Below are 15,743 nucleotides of genomic sequence, written 5' to 3'. Positions count from 1 at the left end.
ATGCTCGTTGACATAGACGAGAGAGACAATAGGAGAGAGAAAATGAGTTGTTTTGCATGGAGTCAGAAAAACATCGACTCTTAGCGCATAAGACGAGAAGACAATCAAACAATCTGCTTTGTACATGTGCTGACTCTAATTAGAGGCGTCAACCAGATGAAATGTGAACGGAGAATTAATTAGTCTATAATTATAAAAAGTCAGCTTAAGAGACTATCCTTTATACGAGAAGTTTTTTCTGATGACGTGACTTGAGATAAAGTCCATAATAGAGTCTATCATCGAACGTGTCCTTATATTCCTGCAACTTTGCATGTTCCCAATCCAGCTCATCATACATTAATGATTTTAAAAAAAACCATTGTGATTCTGCGTTTCAAATTTCACATATCCTCCGTTGAAGAAAATTTTATCTAAAATAAACATGTGGCACATTCATACTAAAGAAAAAAAATCCAGAATATAGATAATTAATCATAAAAATGTGCAAATATTTAGACATGCATGTTTAGACGAACATCTTTCAGAGTTTCAGTTTCACAAACGAGGACTTCACATATTTAGATTTCAGAAAGGAACATGATAATACCAGGACAGTTAGAGACCATATCAATATTGACTATAGAGAAATTATTATGTTTTCTTTTTCACATATTGAAGGTATATAATAGAAGCAGTACACCAAATTAAGCATACTGGAAAGATTTGCCTGTCAAATGTTACACTCATCAGGGATCTGCTAGCTACTTCCTGTCTCTTCTACTTTCTATGTCTAGCAATACCTATATTCTGCTAATATCTATGTTGTGCTACATTTGCCATGACTACATTTCTAGTATAATGATCTGCACAAGAAGTGCACTCACTGATTCACACAGTGCTATCTCTCTGATAAGGGGAAAAATAAAAATAAAATTTCAGGATCATGGTACCGATCTGCATTACGCGTCAATAGAAATCAAGACTATCTGAAGAACAATGTCATCCAGAAGGTCATCCACCACCATGTCCTCCAGGTCCAGAGCAAGACATTCAGCATCATAGACAAGGTTCATCCAACTGTCCTTCATCATGACATCATGTGCCACAATGTCCTCCACTGTCAGGCCTGGCTTCCATTGCAGGCTCAGGTAGGAGCTCACATTTGCCCACACCTCCTCAAGGACATGGGAGCCCATCGGTATCGGCCTTGTGCGCGAGTCGAAGCGCGAGTGCCATGGACCGGTGACTAGGGAAGAATCATAGATGCCCATCAGGACTTCGTTGATGAGATCAAACAGAAGCATGCGCCTGACAACACTGTGGGGTTCATCGTTGGCCATGTCTATTTCCTGACATGAAAACTCTGCCTCCTCGAATATCACTGGGCTGACAGGTTGGTTGGCAGCATACCAGTCAGCCTCCCCGCAGCCGAATCCAGATTTTTTAAGTATGTCCTTCACATACTGGAAATCAGCCTCATTCTTGTCATTGACATAAATGTGCAAGGAACCCAAATCTTCAGCAAACTCATGTATAAACTGGAACTCTGAATTCAAAGCATCAGTATTCGATGGCTGCACTGGCTTGACCAGCCACTCTTCATCCTCGAAATCAGCAGCGTTACCACCAGACAGCTGCGTTGTACTGACTAACCACTCTTCATCCTCATGATCAGCAGTGTTAACACCTGAGGATTGCAGTGGCCTAACCAACCACTCATCATCCTTGAGACTAGAAGCATACGGTCCTGGAGGATGAGGTGGCTTGACCAACCAGTCGTCATCCTCAAGCTGCATATTTTCAAATGTTGGCTCTGAATCTGAAGATGTAGCAAGAACAGAATGACGTAAGTCCTCAAGAAAATGGAAGTGCAATAGTGGTATCATAGACATGCAAGTTACAGGTATTCTCCCCATTTCATATTATAAGACTTTCTGGTCCTGCCTAGATTAATATGTGTGTTAATGAATCTAGACATATATACAAAACATATATATTAATACATAGATGAATTTAGACGAACCCAGAAAGTCTTATAATATGGAATGGAGGGAGTAGTTGACAACTTGAGATTAATCATGGTAGGGTAGATACAACGAGAAAAAAAATATCTTTTCCATAAAAAGAGGGTGATCCTCAGGAAAAATTCTAGGGTCATATTTATGCTTTACAAAATAACTGATGATCTATAATGTCAAGTCTAGCTCAACTTGAAACTAGCTAATTTGCACCTTACCTATATGGGAAACAAGTAGCAATAGATCATTGTTTTACTACTACTTTGCGCACTGTATAATAAAATTTGATTTCAGTAAGCCCTCACCTGCTACAGAATGCTCGGTAAAACTAGTGACACGATCTTGGAAGAATGAACGATCGAAAGAAGGTAAACTATTGATGCGACGATGGGAGAATGATTGAGCAAAAGAAGGTAAACTTGGACTTCGAAGCATACTGCGTAAATCCTCTTCCAGGGAGCCAAGTAAAGCACTTTCTGCTCAAAAAAAAAAAAAAAAGAGGGGTGGACAAATTTAAGCTTAACTTTCTGTGGAAGTTTATATTAACTATATTTAATCTACTTCTTACCTCCATAATTATGTTCACTATAAATATCTCCTGCTCTTTCTGTAATATCATCAGGGTAGAAATTTCCTTCTGTACAGATGCTGAAGGAATCAGTTTGATGTGAAGAGAAGCAACCAGATTCCAGATTATAAACCGTGGCCACAATCTGGGAATCTGAAACTTCAGGTAAAACCTCTCGTTGAGGTGAATATAATCTCATTTCCGGGAGAGAAGTTATTCTTTTCATAGGAAGTGGTGGCTTCTTGTCTTTTGAACTTGCATCACCTTCAAACGCCGTACTTGGTCTTTCTGGAGAAATTTTGGAGTCCTTTGATATCGACTCATAAAGTGTTGAGTACTTGTCTATTGATTCTGCAATTGAATATGATCTTCGCATTCGTTTATCTTCCTGTACATACTTCTCTGTGGAGGGGCTCTTCATGAACCCAGCCACCTTTTGTCCATATGGCAGTTTATGAAAAACTCCATCCTTGGTAATCCGAGCAATCTCTTTCCGGTTCTCCTTTACAGCATCTTTAATCTTCTTTCGGATAGCTTTAAAACGATTTGATGTGCTTCCAGATTTTCTCAGGCTTTTTGATTCTGTGAGCGAAATTGATGAGCCATCAACACCACCAGGCATTCTTGTACCAATAACTTTAGCAGTTTCAATGTCAGATTTCGACCTAGACGGTGACTTTTGGATTTCTGACTTTCTGTTGTTCTCACTGTCATTCCGATCAAATATAGGGTTACGTTTCCCTGATGATCCTCCTGGCCTTGAGAACAATTCTGCTTTATTCAGTGGCACCGCGCCGCTGGAGGAAGCTTCTTGATCTTGGTTTTCCAATGGTGCTAATAATGAAGGATCATGGAGAATTTTGAGAAATAGCTCCCTGTGTGCATTGAACAGTTCAAGGAAATCCATGAACTCCTTTGAATGATGACTTGCAGCATCACGGCTCTTCTGCTTAGAGGAGGCTTCAGTTTCATCATTGCTGCTCAGAGGTACGGTCTCACAGGGTGCTTCTGCATGCAAACTATGTTTGCTACTAGAAGATCTGCACGGCTCTTGAACAATAGGACCTTTAGGGCTATCCTGCAACAATGGTGGTGCACTGTGACATGAACCCACCTCATTGGAGCTCGATTCAATCATGCTATGGTAATGGGAAGCCAGCTCATCTGGAACCACATAATTGAAACATTTTGAATGATGGATAGATTGGGAGCGCATCAAACGTGATGATGATGGGGAGCTGGCTGGCGACTCGCTCTTCTTTTGATCTTTTCTGAGTGTTCTTTTCTTGAACATGAGTGTCCTCCATATAAATGTGCCCACCTTTGCTGTTGGAGAAGCATTGTTAGCCCCGTTCTGAGAATTAGGACAGGGTCATAGTCAGTGATAAACTGATAATTGAAGAACCCTCGGTTTAATAGCAGCCTTCTGTACTTGAGAACTTGTTAAAGATAACACAATAGTGCTTATCATTGAGAAAATGGTGAGTTGAAAAACAACAGGGCTGGTTGTGAGGTTCACAAAGAATGAGAAATGCCAATTGAATCATGTTTATGGCTTTTATGCTGTGCTACTGTATTATGATATGGTGGGATACATCAGTTAATCACCAGATGATACCTACGATGCTCTTATTTTGCCTTAAAAATGATATGCAAGTGAAGCACATACCAGAACAGACTCATCTTTTTCCGAGCGGTTTTTGGGTTTTGGAACTTTTACTCCTGCTTAGACATGAAAACAATCAAACACATTACAACTTTACATGACCAAATATAGAAGTGTGAATATCATAATCAAAAGTAGCTGCAATCATCTTTCACAAATAAAATTATGAACAGAAAAGGAAAATCCAGACTAAGCTTCTGCCTGAAACCTTGAAAAAACATGCTAACTTCATTCATAACATAGGAAAATTCTGTAGACACACTCTGAAAATGCTGGTACAAGAATATAGAACCTTACTGAGTGTATTGCTACTTCCTTCATTGTGTTTTCGGTACGCAATCATCTTCGGCATTTGCAGCCGCTGGTTGAGGGCAAGGAAGTTGAACAGGCCTTCGAGGCAGCCTGGGCTCTGTTTATCGAACCTCTTGCCCTCTGCCATTGTTCCAGCCAAACCTGACAAAAAAATGCATAGTGATTTAGATCCATGCACCCTGCAGCTACTCTGAACTCCCAAAAATATTGGGATACCCCATCCCATCACACATAGAAAGTTCCAGGAATAGAGATGCTATCCAGGGTTCACTGACCAAATTCATTTAAAATTTTAAATAAGGACCGAAATATCCTAAAATTTCTGAAATTTTAGTTGTATCAGTGCCTCCCGAAATAATTGTCGAAACCAATATATTGAACCCTGATTCTATCAACAACCGTTAGTGCTCCAAAACGTGTTTAATAGGTTGTATATTAGGCTGCATACAGGAGGGTGATTAGTGAATAGCACTTATCGAGTTTTAGAACCACGATATTCATTATTTGCCGGTTTTAGACCATAATACTTATTATTTTCCAAAACTTTGACGCATGAACTAAATGGCAACTTTTAATTAACATTGGCAGGCAATATAAATCAAGTGATTCAAGTACCACAGCCTGCACCAAGTTACCACAGGATGGTTAGATGAATTCATGTGGATTTTCTCAAAAGCAGTGAACTCTGGGGCTCATCTTAGATATACATTTGATAATTTATGGGGAATAATAAATTTGTGACCTCTGGCTAGAAATGGGGGAACGCAAACAAATTACCACGGGATAGCAAAACAAACAAATGCATGTGTAATACTGATTTATAATCCAATATGAATCTAGCATTCATAATCCATAAATCAGATTGCAAACTGCCCAGGATCAGAAACGCAATGGAAACACCACAATCCCTAACCATTAGCACCAGGATTCAGAGCCAGGAATCACATGGAAAGAACCAAGAACCAAGAACAAAGAACAAGATTGTACACCAAGAAAGAAAAAAAGGGAGGGGGGGGGGAGCGATAGAAATGGATCATCATATCATACCAGGGGACAGAGAAAGATTGCTCTTTTCTTGGAATGTGCAGAAGGGGGAACAAGAGGGAAAACGGAGCTCCTGCTGCTCCTCCCCTCCATGAGCAGATTAATGGCTACCCCCTCTCTCCTCTCTCTCTCTCTCTCCTCTCTCTCTCTCTCTCCTCCCTCTCGCGAAACGCCATGCGAGACTGCGAGGAGAGAAATCCGCTCCTCCTCTCCCTCTCTATATCCGTTTCTCTGGGCCGATTTGGGACGCCTGGTTTGAGCGAGCCACAATCTGAAAAATGGAGGTCGTTTCTGAATTTCTGAACGTACTCCGATGGCAGTGAAAAACGGTCACACAAATTTCGGACCAACCGAGCGTCTTTTGCACAAAATTAGGTTATTTCTGACCGTCTTTTGTTATCACAGTACTTAAATTTTGTTGCCGCAGTACTTAAATCGATAGATATGGTTAATCCTCGGTCGACCGAGCATCTAATTTGTTGGCATGTTGTCGCTTTCACCATGCGCACACAAAAACTTAGGGTGCAAAAGCTCAAATCTCTTTCCGGTGTATGTGCGCAGTTTGCACACGGCTACCTCCATAAAAAAACAGAGTAAATTTCACAATTACCTTGATAAAATTATTATAAAACTACATATTTAAAATTACGTATTATAGAACTACAGATCTAAAATCTTATGTTACGAAACTCTAGATTTAGTGATACAATTGTCGGGGAACTACATGTTTTAGAGTTTCAGGGTTAGCTTTATTAAGTTATAAAAGCTATAGTTCCAAAATTAAATTAATTTTAAATATATAGTTTTGTAATACAGTGCTTTAAATGTGTAGTTTTATAAAAAAATATTGTTAAATATGTAGTTTTGTGATAATTTTAACAAAATATGTGCAGTTTTATGAAGTTTACTCGAAAATATAATGACTTCTCTCTTTTTTTTTTTAAATCTTAGAATCGATTAGGATAAAGGCAAAGAACTATAATGTCCTTTATTAAAGGAGCATTTTGGAAGCAGGAGATCGCTTAGAGCTACAATTGGATGAAACTCAAATAAGGGGCTGAGTGGGGAAAACGGTGGAATCCTTTCGTATTTTAGGACAAATTTTCAACCACAAAATCCCTTTCTATTTTAATTTCAGGTGATAACGATATGAGCTTTTTTTTTCTATCCTTAAGAAGATACCATGAGATACTGTTGTTTTTTATGTAAAATTTGGTATCTTCTAGTATCTAAGATACCAAAATATACTAAATTTTACATAAAAAACAATGAACAATGGTATCTCTTGATATCTCCTCAAGAATAATAAAATTGCTCTGACGATATACATTTACCGACAAAAGGGAATCATCCAGCGAGCAAACGAATTTCCTAAAAATTATCATCACCATACATATAAACATGTATAATTCCCAATTCTTTCGATCTAATGGAATATCTTTTTTAATTTTTGCGACTTTGCATATGTAACCATATGCCACAAAATGTTCAGAAATAAGATGGAAAAGAAACATCTTTTAACTTCTTCAGACGCTCGCGTTTCTTCAGTCAATAGCTCGTCGGCTATGAAGAAGACAGCAGCAAGAACGACGACGACGACGGCGACGATTCCATCCTCCCATGGCGACCGAAGCTGAACGGATGGTGGTCATCCACCTCCGCCTCGTTTATCCGCTTCGCTCCTCCGCGGCGGCGCGTCAGGAACGGCTCGGACTCCGCCGCCGCCGCCGCCATGGATTCGGAGTCGCCGTCGCCGTCGCCGGCGACGGTCTTCTTTGAAGACCAGCGCCAGAACTCGGGCTTGGCCACGCGCAGTTCGTCCCACGTGAAGATGGATTCCGGCGAATTCCTCGTCGTCTTCGGATGCTCGTCGCGCGCCAGGAGGAACAGCTCTGCTTCCGAGGCAGGTTCCGAGCATCCCCAGCTCGCCTCGTCGCCGTCGGGCTCCTCTGCGCCGACGAGCTCGTAGCGTGAGCCGCTCCTCGCAGTAACACCAGGCAGAGACGATCCGCCGCGGCCGCCGGCGACCTCCTCCTCCGTGAGCCTGACGACAAGAAAATCAAGAACCAAGCTCCAACTCCATTCCAAGATCAAGCAAAATCCAAATCGAGGTAAAGAAAAAAAAAAGAATCCAGAATCGAAAGCTAGCCTAGCTTCCTTCCTACAACTCACAGCTCGGCCGGCGTGGCGGCGGCGGCGGCGGTGAGCGCCAGCCACGCCGCGTGCAGCCACCCGCCGCCGCTCCTTGCAGCCGGAGCAGCAGCAGCGCCGCTCATTCTTGGAGCGGATCGGCTTGAAAGAAACCGGAGCCGGATGGAGTTAAACGGGATTGGGCTTCTGATGATCATCCATGGCGTGGCGGGTAAGTGGAGTGCGGGTGGGAAAGCACTTCGCGCGCGATTTTGATTGATTTGCACATTTCTCTTCTCTTCCATCAGTCTGGTCAAAGTCACGCAGACAGAATTAGGCCGAGACAAAGGAAACTGAGGCACAAAACAGAAAATTAGTTAGGCTGTAACTAATCTGACCTTTTCTTGATTTTTCTCTCAGAAATTACTTATCTTTAAGTCTCAATAGAGAATTACAAAACTTTCGCATCTAAATAACTACTCTCGTTTCATAACGTAAGACTTTTTAACTTTTACTAGATTCATATGGATACTAATTAATCTAAACATATATAAATTATATATATTTATTAATTAATGAATACAAAACTAGAAAGTCTTACGATATGAAACGAATGTAGCGTATTTTTACTGACTTTGTTCGTCCCATAAGGCTTTATTTTTATAGTAATCATTGTGGTGAAGTTTGAGAAAGTGGGGACACTTTAGTTGGAGTTTAAGAAAATGAATTGCATTTTAGTATTTTGGTTGCACTATATTAGCATTGGTACGTGTGGGGTGAGAAAATTTGAGGTATTTTTGAAACAAATATAGTATTATATTAGTGCTATTTTTGAAAATATTTGATGACATTAATTTGTGGACTTATTATTGATCATTTATCTTATTTAAAAGTTTTCTGCAAATAGGTAAAAATATTAAGTCATCTTTAATGTTAAAACAAATCATAACAAAATAATCACTAATTTTGTAAAAAAAATGGATAAGACAGATGATCAAGAGTAATTTTATAAATTATCGTTGTCAAATATTAAGAAACTGATGGAGTATTGTTTTTTCTGGGCATTGTCCATAGGCCGTGGAATTCGGCAAAGGGCAGAGAAAAAGGTGAAATAGATGGATTAGGCCTTTGCACAATATTAAATGCGAGGTTGACCTACCTCGTTAGTGAATTGGTATAGTGCCAATATAACGTGCTGACGTCGACGTTTCTCAAAGTAAGGATAGCTTGTTTCCTTAAGACTGCCTCGGTCCTAAATATAATGTATTTATGAATTTTTGTGTGTAATGTATGACCGTTTGTTTTATTTAAAAAATTATAAAAAATAAAAACATAGTCAAACATAAAAACATAAATATTATTTATGTTTTATCATCTAATAACAATAGAAATACTAATCATATAAAATTTAAATAAGACAGACGATCGACGTCGAACATAACCAGTATAAAAATACACTTATTACGAGAGGAGGGAGTAATTAATAAATGGTTTTAAGCTTTAACTTGTCACAAATATGAAAAGAATAGCTTCCAAATTAGTCCAACTGGAGGGCGTGTAACAGAAACATTTACAGTTTCCCTTTGGGCAGATTCACTTGTATGCATTTTTGTAAGGGATTAGCTACACAACATTCAACTTAATTATCAACTTTAAAAAAAATTATAACAGAATTACAGTGCAATTGCACGGTAAATATTGCAACTTACGTATACTCAAGGCCTTCAAGGGCCATGCCTTCCAAATTAGAGGGCCCCTAAAGTCTATCACGATGGTTTATTCAAATTTTTTCTGCTTATGCTTATAAGCTAAAATTTAAATTTTAAACCTTAAAAACATGTATATAAAAGTTTGAGGTTTTTCATCATAGTTTATTTTTCACATTTGCATTTTGATGGTTAAAAACACACACACATATATATATATATATATATATATATAAGTTTTATTTAAAAACTATTTTCACTTGCAACTCGTCATTTGACTTTTCGGGGAAAGAACCAAATGATAAGGGCCAGTACTTCAATGATTTAACCCAAATCGATCGGTGATAACTGTATCTTAGCGATTGCTCTGATATCCGTTCACTGTATCTTAGCGATTGCTCGCGCACTGCGTACCTTACCTCCATTTATATTTTAAGGCATCTATTTGTATTTTACTCACGAACCTCAAATCGTTGAAGACAGTCCTCGTATACTCGTAAAAAAAGGAAGCTCATTGTGGTGAGCTAGATGCACGTGCGCGTGTGCTCGCGCAAGTCGCAACACGACTCTCAAAACACATATAATGGTCCAAATTCTACATGTTTTATTTTTCAATTTTCCATCAATGGAAATATGGAAAAACCATTTTTACGTTATCTCCCATTACAATTTACATATTTTTATTATATTTTATTAAATTAACAAAAATAGCTTTCTTTGAAAAAATTACAAAACTGCACTCTAACACCCGGCTCCCGGCTAGTGGGTGATATATAGAAAACAGTCGTTAGCTGGGGGATATATTTAACATGGCAAACGTCCATTAGAGTCAACTAAACGGACAACACACCATGTAAGTGGCCCCTTACAACCCACCTACTAGGTGATTTTACTGGAGCATAGGCCATCTCCAAAAATGTCTCAGATTGGGGCAATTTTGCAAGCGAACTCTCACGACTTGCCACACGTGTTTATTACGCTGGATATATCATCTAGCTAGTGGCCGTATTATATATATCCCCCACTAGCAGGACGTTAGTTTTGCACATTTTTCTCACAAATAACTCTATTTTGTTGATTAATTATTAAATATAAATAAAAAAATTCCAATTTATATGGCCCCACCTAGTGCTCCCAGGTCCAGAAAGGCCCAAACTTGTAAAACTGTGGGCCACATTGCCTGGCCCAAAAAATGCTGTGCATGTCTGCTCCAGGCCCCAGCTCTTGTCCAACGATGGTCTCGAAATTTCCCGCAGCTTTCCTTGAAAATCACCATCAGGCTGCAGCTTTCTTTCTTATTCAGAGGCCTGCGTGATCATGCAGGCCACAGTTATGGTGGCAGAAATGCCAGGAAATGGCTGTGCATCTCAAAGGGAAGGGAGACAAGCATGATCAAGGCTAGTATGTTTCTTGAGCTATATGTGCATAAAATTGTCTGCTGATTAGGGACTTTATAGGTTTCTGTCGTTATATCAATACCATTATATCCATTTACATATGGTTAGTATTTATACAATAATTGGTTGTAGCTTCTTTCAAAGTCAAGGTCGGATTATCCATTATAAAAAATATATGGTTAGTATTCTTTTACGAGCCCACATGTATCTTGTAGCATCAAATGTTCAGAAAAGAAAAGACATATTTTGAGCTTCTTCAGGCACTGCCATTAATCTTCAGGAAGACAGGGTAACTGTTCATGAGCATCTCACCACACCTGACAAAAAGAAAAAAAAAATTCAGACAAATCTACCATCTTTGGCACCTGATATTTCCTTGCAAGAACTCGGCAGATTGCAACCAATCAAACCGAAGAAAGCAGAGGGAGAAAATTGCATTAGGTAATTAATTAACTAGGTAGAACCAATCTTAAGCCATAAACTATATCACAGATGGCAAAACAATGTATAATATTTTACTGAAATTTTCCCAGTAATTAACACTGTACAACGTATATAAGTATACTACTAGTCTACTAGCATGTATGAGTACAAAATAAGTCGTACTATACTCTGTTTGTCGATGTGGTTGACTAATTTCGGAGCATTTTTTCTATCCTTAAGTAAGTACATGAGGTACCACTATTTTCTATGTACCAAATTTTATTGAGATTTACTCACATCATTCCTTTTGTACCATAAGGTACTAGTATCTCTACTCGTGCTATCTACCCTATGACCAAACTAGTACCTCGAGGTACTATGTAATCGTGAATATTTGATCTATCATTACCAACAGTCGGGATTTTAGTACTAACTTGATTGTGAGGTGGATAGCACAAGTAAGAATTTTAGTATCTCGCGGTATAAAAACAGTGGTACCTCCTGATATTTTCTTAATGATATTAAAATTGCTCTTAATCCAGAGGTGTCTTGTGTGCATGCTTGCATTATCGAACGGGGAAGATCTGTGTCCAGATCCTGCACTTGGAATTACTCGTGTATAAATTAAAATAGCACCCAATGTATTTCGCTCAGGCTGAGATTATTAATCACCACAAACAGTATGGACACTGCCCACTCAACTCGATCGACCAGGTTCAGAAAATCAGTATATTTTCAGCTGAGGAATAAATATACCATATTCTCTCGATCGATATATCATTGGTAAGTTAATTCTTGAAAATTTAGCCTTGAGCTGATCGTATCATCGATATATTTGCATGCAAATTTAGAAAATCGGTGTATTTTCTAAACAATGTTTGACAGCTATCCTCTTGGTCCCAAAATAAATTGAGCCTATATATATACCTCTAGAAAACTTTGGTAAGAAAAAAAATACTAAAATACATCTCGTCAAAGAGATTTATTTTTTGGAAACGGAGCCATGTATTCCTGGTGTTATATTAAGAAGAGGAGAAATAATTACAGATTGGGCTTATGAGGGCCCAGGGAAAACAAGGAACAAAAACTAAAAACAACAAAGCCGCCTCTTGCTGCACAGTCAAGTGACCTTTATACTTAGGGTATTCCCAACCCAATGACTAGGATGATATCCATAACATTAAATAAGTTGTTATCTAGGATGAAAGATGATGTGGCAAATGAATAAATGAGAAAAGAGAATGAAACCATATCTTACATGATACATGATTTCTACACAACATTCAAGATATCATGTGAGATAAGTAGCATTAAATTAAAGTATGAAATAGTGATGTTTACATTGGAAGAGTAGTGTCTAGTACTAGTTTCTTGATGATGTGGAGTTTATAGAAACTACGTCTAGTGTTATGAGTTAGTAATGCCCTTTGGCAACTATTCTCGCAAGATTTATCATACCACAGAACACCCACGTCTTCAATTCATCTTTGATCTTGGTCAGTAATCGCTCATCTTCCATGATTTCTTTTTGGAAAATTCGTCTATTTCGCTCGCACCATAATTCCAAAGCAACCAGGATGTAGAGCGTCTTCAGGCCCTTCCGTATGTTCTTGTCAGCAGCGGTTGTTCCTTCTCGCCACCAATCTAGCAGCGGTATGTCTTGATGTGCCGGTTGAACGGCGTTGTAGGTACTGGAATCGAAGAGGTTGTTTAGATGGGGCTAACTTTTTAGTCCTATATCACATCGGATGTTTGAACACTAATTTGAAGTATTAAATATAGACTATTAATAAAACTCATCCATAATCTTGGACTAATTCACGAAACGAATCTATTGAGCCTAATTAATACATGATTAGCCTATGTGATGCTACATGAAATATTTACTAATCATAGATTAATTAGGCTTAAAAAATTCGTCTCACGGATTAGCTCTCATTTATGAAATTAGTTTTTTATTAGTTTATGTTTAATACTTCAAATTAGTATCCAAACATCCGATGTGACTAGGGACTAAAAATAAGTCCCTAGAAACAAACGGCTCTGAAGATTCATGTCCAGATATTGCATACAAAGGGGCACTCCTTCGAGATTCTCGTCAAAGAGATTGACTGTACTGCTCTTTACTGACAATATTCTATTTCTATTATTATCATCGGTAGAAAAATCTTGATAATTGATAGACTTAGCTTACCGGTATAAAAAATATTCTACTACCAATAATTGATGTAGGCCGCGTTCGGTCGTCGGGTTTAGATATCTAAACTCTCTCGTTTTCCACGTGCACGCTTCCCGAACTGCTAAAAGACGTATTTTTTGCAAAAATTTTCTATAAGAAAGTTGTTTTAAAAATGCATATTAATCTATATAAATAATTAGATTCTACTGTCAGGTCAGGTAGTTACTCTCTCCACATCGGTCTAAGGAACAGAATTAAAACATTTCCATAACCATTTTTTACTCTTCCAATAGAAATATAGACATAGTTAAATCTCATATAAATAATGTGCTGTTAGGAGAATTGCTTTACGTACGTACAAGGAAATCGTACGAGAAGCATACGATTTCCGTACGTCGTCGTCGGTGTGATTGTTTGCCGCTCCGCTACTGCGCCAGCTGTTGTTGAATCGTATGTATAGCACTGCTCGTGTTGTTAGTGGGAGATATGCAATGCGTATATATATCAGCGCATGTGCTGGCAGTATGTTTCGATGAAAAAAAAATAGATTTACAATTGAGTTTTCAACTACGTGCATATGTAGGATACATGGGATTTTTCACGTACGTACGTGTGAGCTACCGTACGTAGTAGTATATAGTATACGTATGTTGGAGAGATCGACGGCGACGCATGAACGTACACGCGCGAACGGCACCATCTCCCATATACGCACAACAAAGGAACATATATACACGTACATACAGAGACAGAGACAGGAAGGATCCGATGCCATGCACGGCGACACAAGCTAGCAGCTAACACACAGTACCGTATACATGTATATGCACACCACCTGCACGCATATATTTGCTTTGTTAATTTGCTTTCCTTTGAAAGGACATGCTGAGCGTATAAGGTTTTAGGTTTAAATCTCTTTAGGAATATGAATTTCAGACCAGGTATTTGAGACCCTAAATCCCCTACCTAAGCTAAGTTCTCGAATTAAAAAAATAGTTGTATATATCTAGTTGAAAATAGAGGTCGAGCAAAAATATACTCCTATAAAAAAAATATTGGACACCCTCTTTTCTCTATCTGCAGTTTATCTCCCATCAACATTATTTTTGGTTTTCTATCTATATAAAAGTTTAGATATAAGTTTATTATCTTATGTTTCTAAAGTAGATTTTTTTTAACTTTATAAAAAATAATAATACTGTTATTTATTTATATATTTATAGTATTAAATAGCTATAAAAATTAAACGATCATTCGTCTGCAAAAAGTACAGAAGCCGTTATATTTCCTCGCCTCCACGCCATTGGCATGCAAGCATGTATTACACGTCACCCTCATGTCCCTGAGGACCCTGACAAAGCATCCTTTCAATTTGTCTATATCTGTTTACTTTGTAGCTAGAGCCTCGAGTCATGGTATATTGGTATGCACGTACGAATTCCATGCAGCTAATTCACTGATATATATATATGTTGTCATGGCCTAAGGGTGTTTATATATAGAGAGACATGTTCCTGGAAATTTAACTTTTTATCATTGTTAGAACAACTCCAACAACTCCCCATCTAACTTATCATCTCTGTTTTTTTGTTTTTTTGGTAAATTGTAAAAAAACTGTCTCCAACAGCTTGCTATCCAGGTTGTCAAATTTTAGCAATTTATCATATCCACCTGTTTGCACGTATATATGGGCGTCGGCGTTTCACTTGGCATCCAGAAGAGTACGACACTCGCGACTCCACCAGGAAATTTCATCGTTCTTTTTTTTGTTATGCCGACGCACTCCCGTAGCCGCTCGGCGCCCCCTAGAGCCGCTCGGAGGCCTGCTGTCCGGCACCCCTCCCAGCGCCCCCGCGCCGCCCTGACGTCCGACGAACTCCTCGCAGCCAGCACCGCGCGTCCGCCCGCGCTGGAACCATTGCCGAACGCGTCGCCATTCCACAGCTCCCACCCGAAGGCCCCCGTGTCATCGGACGCGCCGACGTACTCCACGGCGAGAACCTTGGACCGGAATCTGACGTGCTCATCGACGGCGAAGTGGCGTGCGTAGGCGGCAAGGTAGCCGACGACCTGGTCGTGGCGCGGGTGGAGGTCGACGAAGTCCGGCCACGGGAAGTCAGAGACGCGGTAGGCGATGTGTGGCTATTGGAGCCTGGTGGAGGCGAGCGTGCACGTCCACTGGGGCCGATAGACGCGCCAGCCTCAAACACCACCAGCCGAAAGCCCCTCGCCAAGAGGTGCTTGCACGCGGCCACGCCGCTCATGCCGGCGCCGACGATCTCTACCCTCTTCGCCCTTTGCTCCATTCAATTTGGTCC

General features: G+C 39.4%; 2 protein-coding genes across 4 annotated transcripts; both read right to left on the bottom strand.

The window, feature by feature from the left end:
• Positions 1–615: 615 nt before the first annotated feature.
• Positions 616–5,837, bottom strand: LOC102702236. 3 transcript variants are annotated; one of them, XM_006664056.2, is made up of 6 exons: positions 5,594–5,837; positions 4,532–4,687; positions 4,238–4,290; positions 2,569–3,922; positions 2,306–2,476; positions 616–1,801 (listed from the first exon to the last, which is right to left on the bottom strand). In XM_006664056.2, exons 2-6 carry the CDS (start codon positions 4,671–4,673, stop codon positions 942–944), a joined length of 2,580 nt encoding a protein of 859 aa, XP_006664119.1. In that variant the 5' UTR covers positions 4,674–4,687; positions 5,594–5,837; the 3' UTR covers positions 616–941. The 3 variants fall into 3 exon arrangements, with proteins under 3 accessions (XP_006664119.1, XP_015698424.1, XP_040385160.1); XM_015842938.1 differs by lacking the exon at positions 5,594–5,837 and adding an exon at positions 5,460–5,542; XM_040529226.1 differs by lacking the exon at positions 5,594–5,837 and having other exon boundaries at positions 4,527–4,577.
• Positions 5,838–6,913: 1,076 nt separating this feature from the next.
• On the bottom strand, positions 6,914–8,072 carry LOC107305378. The gene is made up of 2 exons (XM_040529691.1): positions 7,763–8,072; positions 6,914–7,634 (listed from the first exon to the last, which is right to left on the bottom strand). The coding sequence occupies exons 1-2, from the start codon at positions 8,023–8,025 to the stop codon at positions 7,154–7,156; spliced, it is 744 nt and encodes a 247-aa protein (XP_040385625.1). The 5' UTR covers positions 8,026–8,072; the 3' UTR covers positions 6,914–7,153.
• Positions 8,073–15,743: the final 7,671 nt, after the last annotated feature.

The sequence above is a fragment of the Oryza brachyantha genome, chromosome 12 (assembly GCF_000231095.2).
Source record: "Oryza brachyantha chromosome 12, ObraRS2, whole genome shotgun sequence".
Classification (NCBI taxonomy): domain Eukaryota; kingdom Viridiplantae; phylum Streptophyta; class Magnoliopsida; order Poales; family Poaceae; genus Oryza; species Oryza brachyantha.
Note: the sequence above shows the minus strand (reverse complement) of the source record. Positions and strands in the feature narration are given on the sequence as shown.